Raw genomic sequence first — 14584 nt, forward strand, 5'->3', positions numbered from 1 at the left:
GATGGATGAGTTGGTAAAAAAGTTTTATTTGCCGAAAGTGATGCCTAGAAAAGGAAGAAAAAAATTAAATTTAAATTAAAAAGAAAAATAATATACCCTTTTTAATTGAAATATCAAAGAAGAATAGAAAAGGTCATAAATTAAAGGATATTTCTCCTTGTAAAAGTAAAATGACCTTTCAGTCCTTGTGTTAGGGCAATGAAGGAATTGAACTACTAGTTATGCTAAAATAATAAATTCGAAATAATTAGGGCATGGAGAAAAATAAAACTAATTTTCTAATTATTTCAAACAAAAAAAAACCCTTCGATTCTATAGAAAAAAGTGTTTGATATTTGTATGAGATTCTCCTCGTAAAAGTGAAATGACATATTAGCCCTTGTTCAATGCAATGAAGGAATTGAAAATTCTGAAAAAATCTTTGATTATATAAAATTATAAAATTGACTCATTGACTAATTGAATAAAATAGTAATTTAAATAAAATTTATAAACAAAAACTTATTTATTAATTTTTATAGAATTAAAATTTATAAGATATGTAACTAACAGTAGATTTTTTAAATAAAAGGTCCCAACAATAGCTTTCATGACTTTTATTTAAATATTTATTTATTTAAATTCTATTTCAAGTTGATGAAAGGAAAATGTGGACTAGTTATTCCATGAAATATTAGTATTCATTCTTATGAAACTTTTCTTTGAATTTCTAATTTCATTTTAAAGAACTCATGAATTGACATTTTTCCTTTTTATTTAACTTTAATAACTACAATTAAAAAAATATTTAATAATTATTGTGAAACAAAATCAGTCAAATTATTTGATTAATGTTATATTATGGACTTTCAAATTATTAAAATATGAACTTTCAAATTTATTACATTATATATCCTCAACTCAATTTAGCAATTGAAATACTCCCTTCGTTCCTTTTTTATCTGTTGTGGTTAACTAAATCTCACATATCAAAAAATTTAGTTATTTTATAAATTTTTATAAAAAAATCAGTTAGTTTGAAGAAAATTGAAAAGAGTGTTTAAGGCAATTTTTAAAAAAATAATAAATATTTTTTAATATTAGAAAATGACAAATAAAAAAAAAACATGGATTTGGAGAGAGTAAGTTCTAATAAAAAAATATATTATATTAAATTTTAAAATTTTGAGGAAAAAAACTATGACGACATAAACACACTAATAAATATGTGAATGATCAAAGGCTTTTTTTTTTTCTGTTCAAATAAATGTAATTAATGAGAACTTTATTAATGAAAACATTAATTAGTCCACAACTCACCTTATATTCATCATCAATTAAGCCAACCCAATGATCTAATGATTAATAATTACACATGAAATTATGCAGAATTACTGTTGTTTAATATGTTTGATTATTTATATATATATATATATATATATATATATATATATATATATATATATATTTGTTTTTAAAAAATAGTTGTTGTTTTATAAAACTAAAGCACTATTTATTTATTTTCTTCGAGTTTACATTTTTTAAAAATTTTTAAATTATATAAATTAAAATAGCCATATTCATAAATTCATAGTCCAAAAAAAAAGTATGATTCTAAAAAAATATTATTTAGTTCATTTTTATTTTAAATTTTTAAAAATTTAATGTTATTTTTATAATCCTTATGACTTAAATTCCAGAATGAATAAAGTATTTGTTAACTTTAAAATATAATTATTATTAATAAACTGTTTTATATTTATATATCAAGATAAGTCATTTGTGTAAGAACATTGGCAAATTATAAAAAAAGAACAAGAGAAGAGAGACAAAGATATAAATACATTTATGTAAATATATATATATATATATATATATATATATATTTATTGTTTTTAATTTCATATTTATATCACTAGGAATTTTAAAGAATAATTATTATTTTTTAATTAAAAAAAACATAATTGTCATTCTCGAAATAATTACAAAAATAAAAATAAGATACATAAATTGGTGGCGGAAAATATTGAGGGGCATTTTGGGAAATGGGAAAAGTGTGAAAAGAACCCGCGTTTTTGGAACAACAAGCAGGGGCATTATGGGAAGGTTCAAAACTTTTCCGCCATTTTTATTCTCCTCCATCGTCTCCATTCCTTGTTACCAGAGATCGTAGAGAAGAAGGAGAAGAAAGTTGGAGAAATCGCGAGCTTGGAGCGAATGGATGGTGTCCTTACAGCTTCCTTGATGCATTCATCGTTCGCTACACGATGCCGCGGTAGCCTCCGACTTCGGCTTGCGCTCCTGCTCTTCTCCAAGACTCTCACACTTTACCGCTTCTTTGTATTCTAGATTTTTGGGGAAAGGTGTTGTTTTTTTTTTTGGGGGGGTTTGTTAGGGTTAGGGTTTTGGTTCTGGTTGAAGATTGGGATGGGAGTTGGGGTTTCGAGTATGATGGGGATGGGGGTGGAAACTGGACGGAAGAGTACGGGTTTTGGGGATTTGCCGGAAGGGTGTGTGGCTGAGGTGCTGGCGTTGTTGGATGTGCCGGAGATTTGTAGGTTGGGGAAACTTAGTAGGGTTTTTCGAGCAGCGGCGGCGGCAGATCTTGTGTGGGAGAAGAAGCTGCCGGGGAACTATGAGTATCTTATAGAGAGAGTGTTGGGAGAGAGGGATTTTCGTGGGGGTTTGAGCAAGAGAGAGATCTATGCGAGGCTCTCTCGACCTAATCGGTTTGATGCTGGTGCTAAGGTAGGGTTTTTTGGCTGATTCAATTTTGGGATTTTTGTCCTAGAATTGAGCTTTTTTTGTTTTTTTTTTTTTGTTTTTTAATAAGATTTTGTGGTAGACTGAGGATGGATTCTTTTGGTTGGATTGCTTGGATTTTTGGAAAAAAGTTGATTTTTTTTAAAACTAGAAATTAAGAGGAAATTTTTTTGGGTTTTTTTTGGTTGATTGAGGATGAACTGATTCGTTTGGATTGATTGGGTTTGGGAAAAGTTGGGAACTTTTTGGGGTTTTGTAGTATACTGAAGATCAATTTGGACTTCTGGATTGATTGTTTTTTGGTTCTATGACTGTTTTCCATTATAAATTATGTTTTACTTAATTTCAGTCTATATATATTTATATACATATATATTGAGTGGAAATGGTGGGTGATATTTGATAGTGAAATTATTGATGATGATCTTGATTCGGTTAATGTTGGATAATGCTTTTATTTATTTTTATAGTCATTTAGTACAAATCTATTTGCTGATTAGTTGAATTTGATTGATGAGTTGCAGGAGCTTTGGTTGGAGAAGAATAGTGGTTCTATATGCTTGTTGATCTCTTCAAAGGCTTTTTCTATCACAGGGATAGATGATAGGAGATACTGGAATTACATTCCTACCGAAGAATCTCGGTATTTTTCCATTCTTGGCTTTAACTTTTCTTTTAAAGATAGTTGTTGATGGAATATATTCAATCTTGGATTTGATTGTTCTTAAATCACTTATATTTTTATTCATGTTGCTTCATCTGTTGTGGGATTAGAAGATTTGGTTGCAATATTTGGTTCTTGCTATGTTAAATTCCATGTATTTGATTAGTGCTAAATCACTATCTGTGAGATTCAAATTAATTTAATTATGGTCAGTTTATATAGTACAAGTGATAATAGACCTTGATTCTTCCATGTGTCTATGAAAATGGCCATCCCAATCAAACATCCAAAATTGTTTGCTCTTTTTCTTCTTGAGACTAGATCATTTTTTTTTTGGAATGAAACTCCTTTTAGTATAATGTGTTTAAGATAATTTATGTTTCAATGCAAAAGAACATTGTCTTAATAAGGTTTCAGAAACTCAATGTTGTGTCTTAAGCTTCATAGAAATTGTGTTGTTTTTTTTTTGTCAGATTCCAGAATGTTGCATATCTTCAGCAGATTTGGTGGTTTGAGGTTGGTGGAGAGATTGAGTTTTGTTTCCCAAAGGGGACTTACAGTGTCTTCTTCCGCGTGCATCTTGGCCGGATCTCCAAGTGGCTAGGACGCCGATCAATCAGCCCCGAACACATCCATGGATGGAACAAAAAGCCTGTGAAGTTCCAGCTCACAACATCCGATGATCAGCACGCAATATCCCAATGCTATATAGATAGTCCCGGGAACTGGGTACATTACCATGTTGGAGATTTCACCGTTGGAAACTCTGATGTGCCGACCAAGGTCAAGTTTTCAATGATACAGATTGATTGCACACATACAAAAGGCGGTCTTTGTGTCGACTCTGTGCTAATATGTCCGAAAGGCTTTAGACAGGAAAAGTATCCCCGGATGTACAAATAGTTTGCAGTTGTTGAATCAACAAAACCAATAGAAGATTATATAGGAGTTCTTTTTTCAACTTTGCATTCTCTCCCCCAGGCACCAGCCATGGAGCATGAGAGCACTCTGTGCAATTCCTTTCCTTTGGATTTTAGATTAAGGAGGGGGGAGTGTTTGGTCTCTGTTTGTTTTTCTCCTCCTGTGTAATATATAGTATTGCCCTAATTTTGAAGCTGTTTTCTAGGATTTGGGGATTGGGAACACACAATTGTATGAGTATGACATTGCTATTAGATTTTAAAATTCCTTAGTTTTTTAGAAATTGTTCCAATGAATGTTTGTTTGTCTGTTTGGTTTGCAATCATGTTTTGATGTCATTCTGATTTACTGAAATATCAAGAACAAAGTTTATGTGCTTGTTTTGCAATTCCTATGTGAGAGTATTGTTAGTGTTTAACTACTACATAACAATTGCAAAACCCTAAATAGCAAACTCAAACCAGTGAGTATCAAATCAATCAGCTGAAAACAATGAACCAAGGGAGAGAACAGAGATGTTCATTGATCTTGTTTTGTTCAGCAGGCGGATAGTGAAATACAGTTAGAAATGGCAAAGCTCAAAAACTGCCAGCCTTGGGTAACTTATAATAAAGCAAGACATACATTTTGAGAGACGATAAACCGAGACACCAATTCGAACATTCTATACAATTACGATACTATGCTGATACTTTAGGAAATCAGGGAAAGTCTATCCTATATAATAAATTTTTTCACATCTTCCAGTCATAACCCATGTCAGTTGGCTCACCGTTGAAGATCCCGTTGTCTGCAAATTCCTGGGCGATGTCGTGGTCCAGTTCCGGCAGATGCAAGTTCTGAGGTAAGTCTTGCCTCGAATTAAAGCTGTTACCGCTGATTGCACTAGTGTTTGTCACCGATTTAAAGCTATTGCTCCTGGTCGGGCCTGCACCTAAGGGATGGTTCGGCATGCCGGCTGTGACATTCCCCAGCATTGACCCACTTCTCGCTGGCCCTGTGTTATTCATCCTGGGTGTCAAGTTTCCAGGAGCACCAATGACATCAGCTGCTACATTCCCTATAACATTAGGTCCCCCAAGGGATTGCTGCGGCATTCCCCGGTTGTTGTTCATAATATCTTGCAGCATCTGTTGAATTACATGTTGCTGCAAATTTTGATTTGCCTGAGAGGACGGCATGTTATTCTGCTGGGGGAGACCAGTCAGTTGTGGCGGCTGCGGCTGCGGCTGCTGCTGTTGCTGAGGCCCTGATAAACTGTTGACAGAAGGGTTCGATAGGATCGAAGTCATGGGGCCAGGGAATTGCACTTGCGGCGCCTGGGTAGGACCGCCCATGGAACATGACGCATCAGTCTGAATTGTGTTTTGGTTTGGATTTATGGAGTTCCTCAGCAAGTTCTGGTAGCTATTCAGTGATACGGCAGCCTGAGCATTGTTATTCAAGATTCGATTTCCAGAGTGGCAGTTGTTCAAATGCGTGGTTAGCCCCGGATGATTAGCCAAGATTTTGTTCAGGGCATTCTGATCAGCTGGAAGACATTGAGCATTCACAAGTTGTTCTATCTCTTGCATTTTTTGTGATTGGTGCTTAGCTGAAGCTTGCCGAGCATAATTCTTCAAACTTTCTGCAAAGCCAAATCATCAAGAATCAGAACCCATGGATTCTGTAACGATGTGATATCTCTATCAAAGATCAATGAATGCGGTTCGGAACAACCAAGTTTCAACGAAAGCAACATATAAAATAGTATATCAGACCAGTGTCTAATAAATATTAAGAATTAAAAATTCATGATAAAATGGTACCTATTGGTCCAGTCTTGTGTTCTTGGCTAAATTCGATCAAGTCTTTCATGCTACTGACCACCTCAGCAATCTATGACAAATATAATCATAGCAATGATGAAAACCGCAAAGAAATGTTAAACATATGGAGGCCCTAACTAGATATTGATAGAAAATTTAATAGTGCCAGTACAATCACATGCCTGCAAACATCGCACATATCTTTTGGAAAATCCCAAGTCATTCAAAGACTGTAACTCAATGCTTCTTGCCAGCTGACGACCTGCTGTAACAAACCTGACAAATGCAAGTGAATGACATTAATGTAGGTTGGAAACACAGATTTATATAAACAACATAGGTTAATAACCATGCCAAGTTCAAAGCAGAGACATAAATAGACAGTACATGAAGTGCATGCAAACATAAACCGTTTTAAAGCTTAACAAGTAAATCATTCAATCAAAAGCATGGTGTACAGTTTTAGAGGAATACATTGAACACCACACCTACTTTTCCATTTACAACTACATATAGCACAGTACAAACAATCCTGAAAGCTTTTGATAAAATGTCATAGGTTATTGCCCTCATTCTCCAGCCTAAATTCCAACTTACGTGAAAATGCAGACCATGGCATAGGTCCTCAACCAAGATTAAAATATGAGATCAATTAGTTGTACACCAATGCATAGCCAAATAATCAATATGCAATCATAATACAATCTGAACTAACGCATATATTGATACAATTTCAAGTGTATCTGTACCAAATTGCCAGATAGCTACTGTCACTATTCACCTTAAAGGTCATGAGCAAATATAAAATTGGCTTACCTTGTTGCTGTACTCAATGTAAGAAAATAGACGGGCTTTAAAAGTATCATAGCATTATAGTAATGGGCTGACTTCTTTGAAAACCCATAACAATGCAATCATAGCTTCTAAAGAGATGCCTAAACATCCAATAAAATCATCCTGCCACAAGAAACTGCAATATCATTTTCAAAACTGAAATTATTTTCTAACCGCAATAATTTTTTAATATGCGCCATGCTGAAGGATGATCAAAAATCATTTTAATCACCAAGTCTAGCCTTATACTGAGTAGAAGTCTTGTCAAGAAAGGTGTACTTAAGTGTTCAGTATCCCAATTGTGGAGTTGAGATCAGCAACACCACCTACTCATCACCAAGACCTATTGTAGCAAGGTGGCATGACATTTCTCACTTTTTCTATATAACACCCATCACTTCCTCAGAAATTACTAGTTTGTTTTACAACATTGGCATTGGCATTAAAAAAAAATTTAACAAGCACAAGAATGACAAAAACTTCTATGATGGTGAAAACAGTATTTAGTCAGTTCACCCACATGTCGCAGCTAGCTTTTTGCATTTCTTGGGATGAAACCCCTGTAGATCCAGTTTCAGAAACTGTACTCTGAATTTTCTGTGCAACCTGCAACAGTTGATTAACCTGGAAAGTAAAACAGCATCCAGTCAGCTAAAACACAAGATTATCAAGAATAAAAATAATAACTCAGACTATACAAGGTCAAAGCTCAGAGCTTGCATTGGATGCAAAATAGAGTGCTCATTTGCAACTAAAACACTAGCTTTACCTAACGGTTGACTAACCTACGACAAACGACTAAATAGGAAATTTGGAAGACTCCCGAGCACATTCTCTTTATCATCAATTCTATATTAAAATCATAATGCATAATCTAGCAGTCACCCTAAAGAAATGGCATAATAATCCAATATTTCTTATGGCACAGACTTTGACTTGGAAAGTACATAGCAATCCCAAAACCAAAAGCATGCCAAAGATTTATATATGAGATAAATGTGCAGCTATTTTCAAGTCTTAAATATACCATTGCACGGACAATTGCCTACTGAGCCAGCCAATATACATCAAATAAAAATAAGTTACTCAAATCACAGCAGCCTTTAACCCAGACATGTTTAATAAAAAAAACCAAGGCATAGTGCCCAGAGTTAAATTATCAAATAAGTCAGTGAACCATATTATTCATGTACATCTGGAATAAGGGTAGTGTTGCCTATGATAGAAAGTCAGCACATGAAAATACAGTCAGAAAAAGTACAATAAATCAGAAAGTTGACCACGATAAAGCTTTAACAAAAAATCCGACTAAGAGGCTAGCTTCGGCCTCTGTCCCTACAAAACACTTTGCTGAATCTACATAATTAATGTGAGAACATGCATGTTGATATATATATATATATATATATATATATATGGGCACAAAATGAGTTATAAATTGTGTTTACTGAAATACAAATCCATATGAAATAACAAAAATATTCAAACTAATAGGTCCAAAGGCATGCGTCAACATCCAAGTATTGTTTTCCAATATAGCAGAATACTAATATCAACTGTTAATTTGTTGCATTAGTTCATTAACAGCTGACCAAAATAATTTCTACAACAGGTAAAGTTAAGATATTTGATAAATTACAGACAACAACCTCTGATATTCCATAATAGGAAGGTGAATACAACCATAACTTCTTTTATATGAAAGTAATTAACATTCAGATATAATGGGGACACATGGCCTTTTCACTAAAAAAAAAAAAAGCAAACAATGATAAGGTTAAACTGAATGGAAATTCACTTGCAGAAACACCAAAAAGATCAGTTTACATATTGATCATGTTTTTTAATCCCACATGGCATAAAAGAAAATTTTGAAGAAGATCTAAGTTCATTGCCTATGCATATCTGCTAAGTATATTCATCAACATAGACATGAAAAATACACAAAACATATAATTCCTATCATATCACACAAATGGAAACTAGGTATACCTGAGGTGCAACCAATCTACGTGGAAGAAATTCCTCATGCCGACGAGCACAAAACTCCCATAATAATATCTGATAGAAAGGTCACAAAAGATCTCACTCTCATGAAAAACAGCAAAGATGGACAAACAAAAAAATGAATTAAATACCTTAAGTTCTTGAGAGAATATGATCCGGAGTTGGCCCTCACGAACAACTCGTAGCTGCTCATATACAGTCTCTTGAACAGCTTTCGCATACTCCAACACCATGGCTCCGGAAGGCAGGCGGTACTCATGGGGCATGTCAACAAAAAGGAGCTCATCAAGGACTCCACGGTCAAACTTAATCTGATTAAGCCTTGGAAGAACTTCAAAAGTAGCCTCTGCAATAAAAAAATGCCCATTGATGATCATGGCTATATTAGTCTGGGAAAAGCCAAACAATAGTTGGTACAGTCCTTCACAATAGCTTAAATTCAGAGGTTTAAGGGAAATAAATTCCAGTGCATATGGCAAAATTAGTAGTGTGTGTCAGCCATTAGACAATGATGGTATCGCTGAATAGATAGCAGATACGGAGGTGATGACGTTCAAAAAATGGAGACGCATAAAAGATGAAAATATAATATATATAACAAAGGAGGTAAAATAGGAGACTTCACATAAGAAGTGCTTCATTATTTGTCATGTTTGATATAATAAACAAGAAACAACCACACTCAGATAACAGCCCAGCTATGAGGAAATGCAGTTTGAAATATAGCAATAAGATATGCTCTCAAAGAAACAGACAAAATAATTTCATATAGCATCAAAATTGTTACTTCCACTTACATAGTCACCCTTCCTCAACCAATCCAAGGTTAAGGATAACAGACATAAATGGGCATTCATATTTATGTCACAAAAAGAACTTTCTTTTCTTGTACCCTGTTCTTAAAACAGAAGTACTTGAATATGATGAATTGGAACCTCAAGATTCCCAATGATAATTCTTAAGGGGTAAAAATAATATTTTTACCCCTTAGAATATACATTCTAGATGTCTCCTAACTATAAGAAAGTGCATCTTTGTTTGTCTTGTCTGATACCACAAACAAGCAGCAGCACTCAATTAAACTGCAGCTATGAGAAAATACCACTTTGGTCTGAAATACAGTAACAAGGCATGAGAAAGTAATAAGGTATTCTCTCATCGAAATAGTGATGCAGAATATAAAGATTATTGTCTACAATAATATTTGACATAGTTTCAACTCAACTTGTCTGAGAATTAGGTTTCATGGGTTTAAATGTCAAAGTGAAGTTTGGTCATTTCAGATTTTTGCAATTCAAGAATTTGCCAAATACGGTGACCTCATTATAAATTGTATTCTAAATTCTAAATTGAGTTTTATGAAAAAGACTGGAAATCTTCACAAGCATTGGCTTAGATAACATCTATCCTACTGATAGTTTGTAAGGTAAAATCCCATATCTTTAGAAAGGAGAAACATATCCTACAAGGAAATCAAATCAATGAACAAATATATTTTCCTTTGCCTTTTTCTTCTGCGTGTGATCATTTAAATTTTCTGGATGTGATCACCCAGACACTCTAAGTGTGATTGTCTATGCCATCCTATATCAAATAGAAAACACCTAATTCAGCATAGCCATCATGAACATTACTTCCATTTTTAATGTTTCGAGCTTTCTCTTCTTGCATCTTCTTCTCAATCCAAAATACTTGAACATGAAACTCTAGGAACCTGAGATACCTGATGATGGCATTTCCCAAATAAACATACAATTTGCAACCCCTTAAAATATACATTCCAGAATAAGCAGGCCTTACTTAAAGCAAAGCCTGGCACACAAAAGGTAGGTTAGTCTAAGGCAACCACAAGTTATCGAGTTAATGAACGTGAAAGACTTTAATAATGACTCATAACCCAAACAAAAATATAATAAAAAGTTAAAAATGGAGGCCCGCCTACCAAATCCTTTTCCAGATTTAGAACCACATATACCACATTGCCAAGCTTCCTGCACAAGATATAACAATTTAAGTTTCTTAGTAAGTTTTCAAGAAATTCACATACGCAACTTAAAAAGAATTAGGATGGATATAAATATATATATATATATATATATATATATATTTCTAGGAATGAAGACAAGCCAAGGGATTACATCTCAAATAGAATATATATAACCAGCAATATTTTAATAAGTTCAGACATCTCCTGAAGAGAAACTAACCGTAGAACTACGAGGAAAAGCACCAAGGGCAGCATGATTGCCGACATTATCATACATAGACAAACACCATCTTTTCCTGGCACGGGGAGCAAAATATTGCACCACAACTTTCCTCCAGTATAATATAGAATCATCCTACAATAACTCACATGGTGTATCACAAATTAGCATTATACAAATCAGCACCAACAAAATAGAAATGATAACATCAGTTAGAACTTCATTACCTGTGGACAGTGGCGTTGGTGATATATGTATTGCATTAGCCGCCGGGCACAAATACCACTCTCAATAGGCTGTTTCTCAAGGAATGCCTGCTGCTGAAAGGTATTCCGCATTTGCTGTTGGTGTTGTTGGATCTGAGCACGCTGCATCTGTGGCAAGAACTGCAACAACTGTTGCTGCTGTTGTTGGCGCTGTGCTAACCTTTGCTGCTGAATCATGGCCTGCAATTGTGGGCTGGGATGCCCCTGAAGCTGCATTGAGTCTTGACGCTGCAGCAACTGTTGGATGACATGCTGGTGAACATCATCTTGCCTCATGTCAATCCTCGGCTTCTTCTGGGCATGCAGTAGGTTTCCCAGATGCTCCTGTCCAGTCAACTGAGAAGTCACACTGGATGCCCCTTGTTTTGGCATCGGTTCCTGATGTGAGCTCTGCTGCACAAGGGAGGATCCATCCATAGGAGAACCTGAGATGTTATTCGATGAGAAGGACATTGGCGAGGCAGGAAGACGTGTGTAGGACTCTGTATTAATGCTAGCACTTCGTTGCAATTGAGGGCCGCCTGAAAGTGCAGAATTAGCATCAGTGACCAGTGAACTAGCGCCAACACTTGGACCAGAGGAATTTGCTGCACTGTTGGGAACCATGCGATTCATGTCGCAAGTAGGGACAGGGCCTGACCGAGAAGAAACTGATAAGGAACTCACTGGAGCAGGGCTCTGGCCATCACTTTGAAAGAAAATCCCAGAGTTAGAGGATGACAGGGTCGGGCCTCCACCACCAGCGACCCGTGATTGGGCCACCGAAGGGGTGGGCCCCAGCTGGCAACTAGAATCCAGATAGCTCTCCAGCGCCAGAGCTACCAGACAAGCCTAAAGACAACTGATCCAAATCCACAGTTCAACCTCTTTGTTAAGTGCTAAAGAGATGATCTACAAAGGTGTTGAAAGAGGTGAATATCTTCAAGCACCTGATCACCCACCCCCTTTTGATTTCAATAAAGCATAAAACTGCAAATCAGTCCACAGCACATCACAAAGTATAAACTTAGAATTAATTCAGACTCCTACACCTGCACTTGCGAAAAAAAGAAAGAAAACATCCAAAACCCTACTCCAAGGCACAATTAAACACAGAAATCAAAAAATCATAATATAACACAGTTTATCCCATAGCACGGAAAGATAAGGCCTTGAAATCCAAACCCTACTGTTTACTCCAAAAATCTCTCTTTTACACGAATCAAAACGAGGGAGTGCTAAATTAGCTACTTTTAGGTTCTATAAATATCCAAAACAACAAAAAGAATTTTCCATTCAAAATCTAGTCATGATCTTTGAACATGATTCAACATTATAGAAAAAGCAAAATCGGAAATTATAAAATAAGAAAAAACAGGGCTTGTGCCATCAAGCATCACATCCTCATTCTAAAGAAAAGGAAAAAAGAGAACCAAAACAAGGGCGATTACAATTAGGGTTCACAGATAGGGCAAGAATTGAGATTGAGAACAAAATTAATCCACAGATCCATGCTATAACAAGAACATAGAACAAAACATCTTCAAATTTCAGCAAATTTAGAAGGATTCTGCTTAGTTTACCATCTTGGTCAGTTACCAATTAAAGACAAGAATCAAAATCCAAACCTTACACAAGCTGCGAGGAGATCCCCGGGGAGGTCAGCAAGACTCTGACAAAGAGCCGGGCGGTGAGATCCGGCAACGGCGACGGACGCGGCGGGATCCACCAGCTAGGGTTTCTGCTCCAAAGGCGAGAGCTTTGCCCCAAAGCGCAGAATACGCGAGATTTCACGAGGGACGAGGCGGCGGTAAGCTTACCGCTGAGCCGAGATAACAATAATACGATGTCTCGCGGGTTCACCGAAACATCTTTAGATATTGATGAACCGAAACATCTCGTTTATAATGTGGGGTCTCTTTTGCAATAACCCCCTTGAATTGTTGAATATTGTATTTAACTCATTTTTTTATTCAAATAAGCTCGAATATTTTAAAAATTAATTTATTATTAAAGTTTCATAGTAGTATTCGTCTTAATCAATATTTTATTAAATTAATAATAAAAATTTATTCATCGATGAATGGAATGTGAACCTTCTGAATGATGAGGCCGATCCTTTTCCTCGCCAAAATATAATAATAATTATTATTATTATAATTATAAGAATAGTGTATTAAAATATTCCATCATGAATTAGACTAAAACATAATTGTATATAATATGAACAAGTTGAGACAAACTAAAGTTATAATTAAATATATATATATATATATAAAGAAATATTTATCATATATATGAAACCAATGTCTTGTTCATGGAGTATTATTCTAAATAAAGAAATCAAAGTATTGTTTATCTTCTCACCTTATTATTATATATCTTTAAAAATATATATGATATATATTTTTTAATTATTATTTTTTTTTATTAAATGAAGAGGTGAAGGAAGGACTTGTTTATAAATATAACATTTCCTTGGAAGTACTTTTATAAAGTTTGGTGAGTGAGCGTTCCAGTGACCGCGGTGAGAATTAGAAAACATTGATTTGAGAACTAATATAAAATTTCAGAGATTTTAATTTTGGTACTATAAATAATTCAATGAGAGAAATAAAGCAACTCATTAAATACATTAATCTTACCAATCAGTATGACCAAAACAAACGCATCTCTTAAATTTAATAATCTAAAACAAATAAAAAAATTGTTTAAGGGACCAAAACTAGCCATGGCTCTTTGCTTCACAACCACCAATAGCTTTATAAAATAATAATAATAATATTTTATAAAAAAAACATGTGATTGCTGTGCTATCTTTAAAATATAATACTAATAATAATAATAAGGAATTATTATTATTATTATTAAACATATTATCTCCAATTTTCCACTTGATAAAAAAACTATTTTATATTTTCAAAAAAACCTTTCTGACAACAGACAGTTTATTTTTTAATACTTTTGTCAAAAATACACCTCATCAATTTTAAACAAAAATACAAAATATTGAACAAGAAACTCAGATATTAAACATCAAAAATAAATATATAATTACACAAAGACACACAATGTTAAATAAAAAATATATTTAATAAAAACAAATTTATTTCGTAAGTGAGGCAAAATTGAATTTTTAAATAAAATAAACTAATG

At 34.2% G+C, this 14584-nt stretch overlaps 2 protein-coding genes across 5 annotated transcripts; one reads left to right on the forward strand and one right to left on the reverse strand.

Annotated features, from left to right (window-relative positions):
* Positions 1 to 2114: 2114 nt before the first annotated feature.
* Positions 2115 to 4534, forward strand: LOC120272647 (F-box protein PP2-A13-like). The gene is made up of 3 exons (XM_039279519.1): positions 2115 to 2727; positions 3267 to 3385; positions 3880 to 4534. The coding sequence occupies exons 1-3, from the start codon at positions 2407 to 2409 to the stop codon at positions 4307 to 4309; spliced, it is 870 nt and encodes a 289-aa protein (XP_039135453.1). The 5' UTR covers positions 2115 to 2406; the 3' UTR covers positions 4310 to 4534.
* A 294-nt stretch (positions 4535 to 4828) lies between these two features.
* LOC120271830 (probable transcriptional regulator SLK2) lies at positions 4829 to 13291 on the reverse strand. Of its 4 annotated transcripts, none has more exons than XM_039278510.1 (10): positions 13062 to 13291; positions 11411 to 12393; positions 11184 to 11318; positions 10919 to 10967; positions 9108 to 9322; positions 8962 to 9030; positions 7490 to 7593; positions 6318 to 6411; positions 6136 to 6205; positions 4829 to 5954 (listed from the first exon to the last, which is right to left on the reverse strand). In XM_039278510.1, the coding sequence occupies exons 2-10, from the start codon at positions 12062 to 12064 to the stop codon at positions 5062 to 5064; spliced, it is 2283 nt and encodes a 760-aa protein (XP_039134444.1). In that variant the 5' UTR covers positions 12065 to 12393; positions 13062 to 13291; the 3' UTR covers positions 4829 to 5061. The 4 variants fall into 4 exon arrangements, with proteins under 4 accessions (XP_039134444.1, XP_039134443.1, XP_039134441.1 ...); XM_039278509.1 differs by having other exon boundaries at positions 11411 to 12418; XM_039278507.1 differs by having other exon boundaries at positions 13057 to 13291.
* Between the last annotated feature and the right edge of the window lie 1293 nt (positions 13292 to 14584).

This window comes from Dioscorea cayenensis, chromosome 11 (genome assembly GCF_009730915.1).
Source record: "Dioscorea cayenensis subsp. rotundata cultivar TDr96_F1 chromosome 11, TDr96_F1_v2_PseudoChromosome.rev07_lg8_w22 25.fasta, whole genome shotgun sequence".
Classification (NCBI taxonomy): domain Eukaryota; kingdom Viridiplantae; phylum Streptophyta; class Magnoliopsida; order Dioscoreales; family Dioscoreaceae; genus Dioscorea; species Dioscorea cayenensis.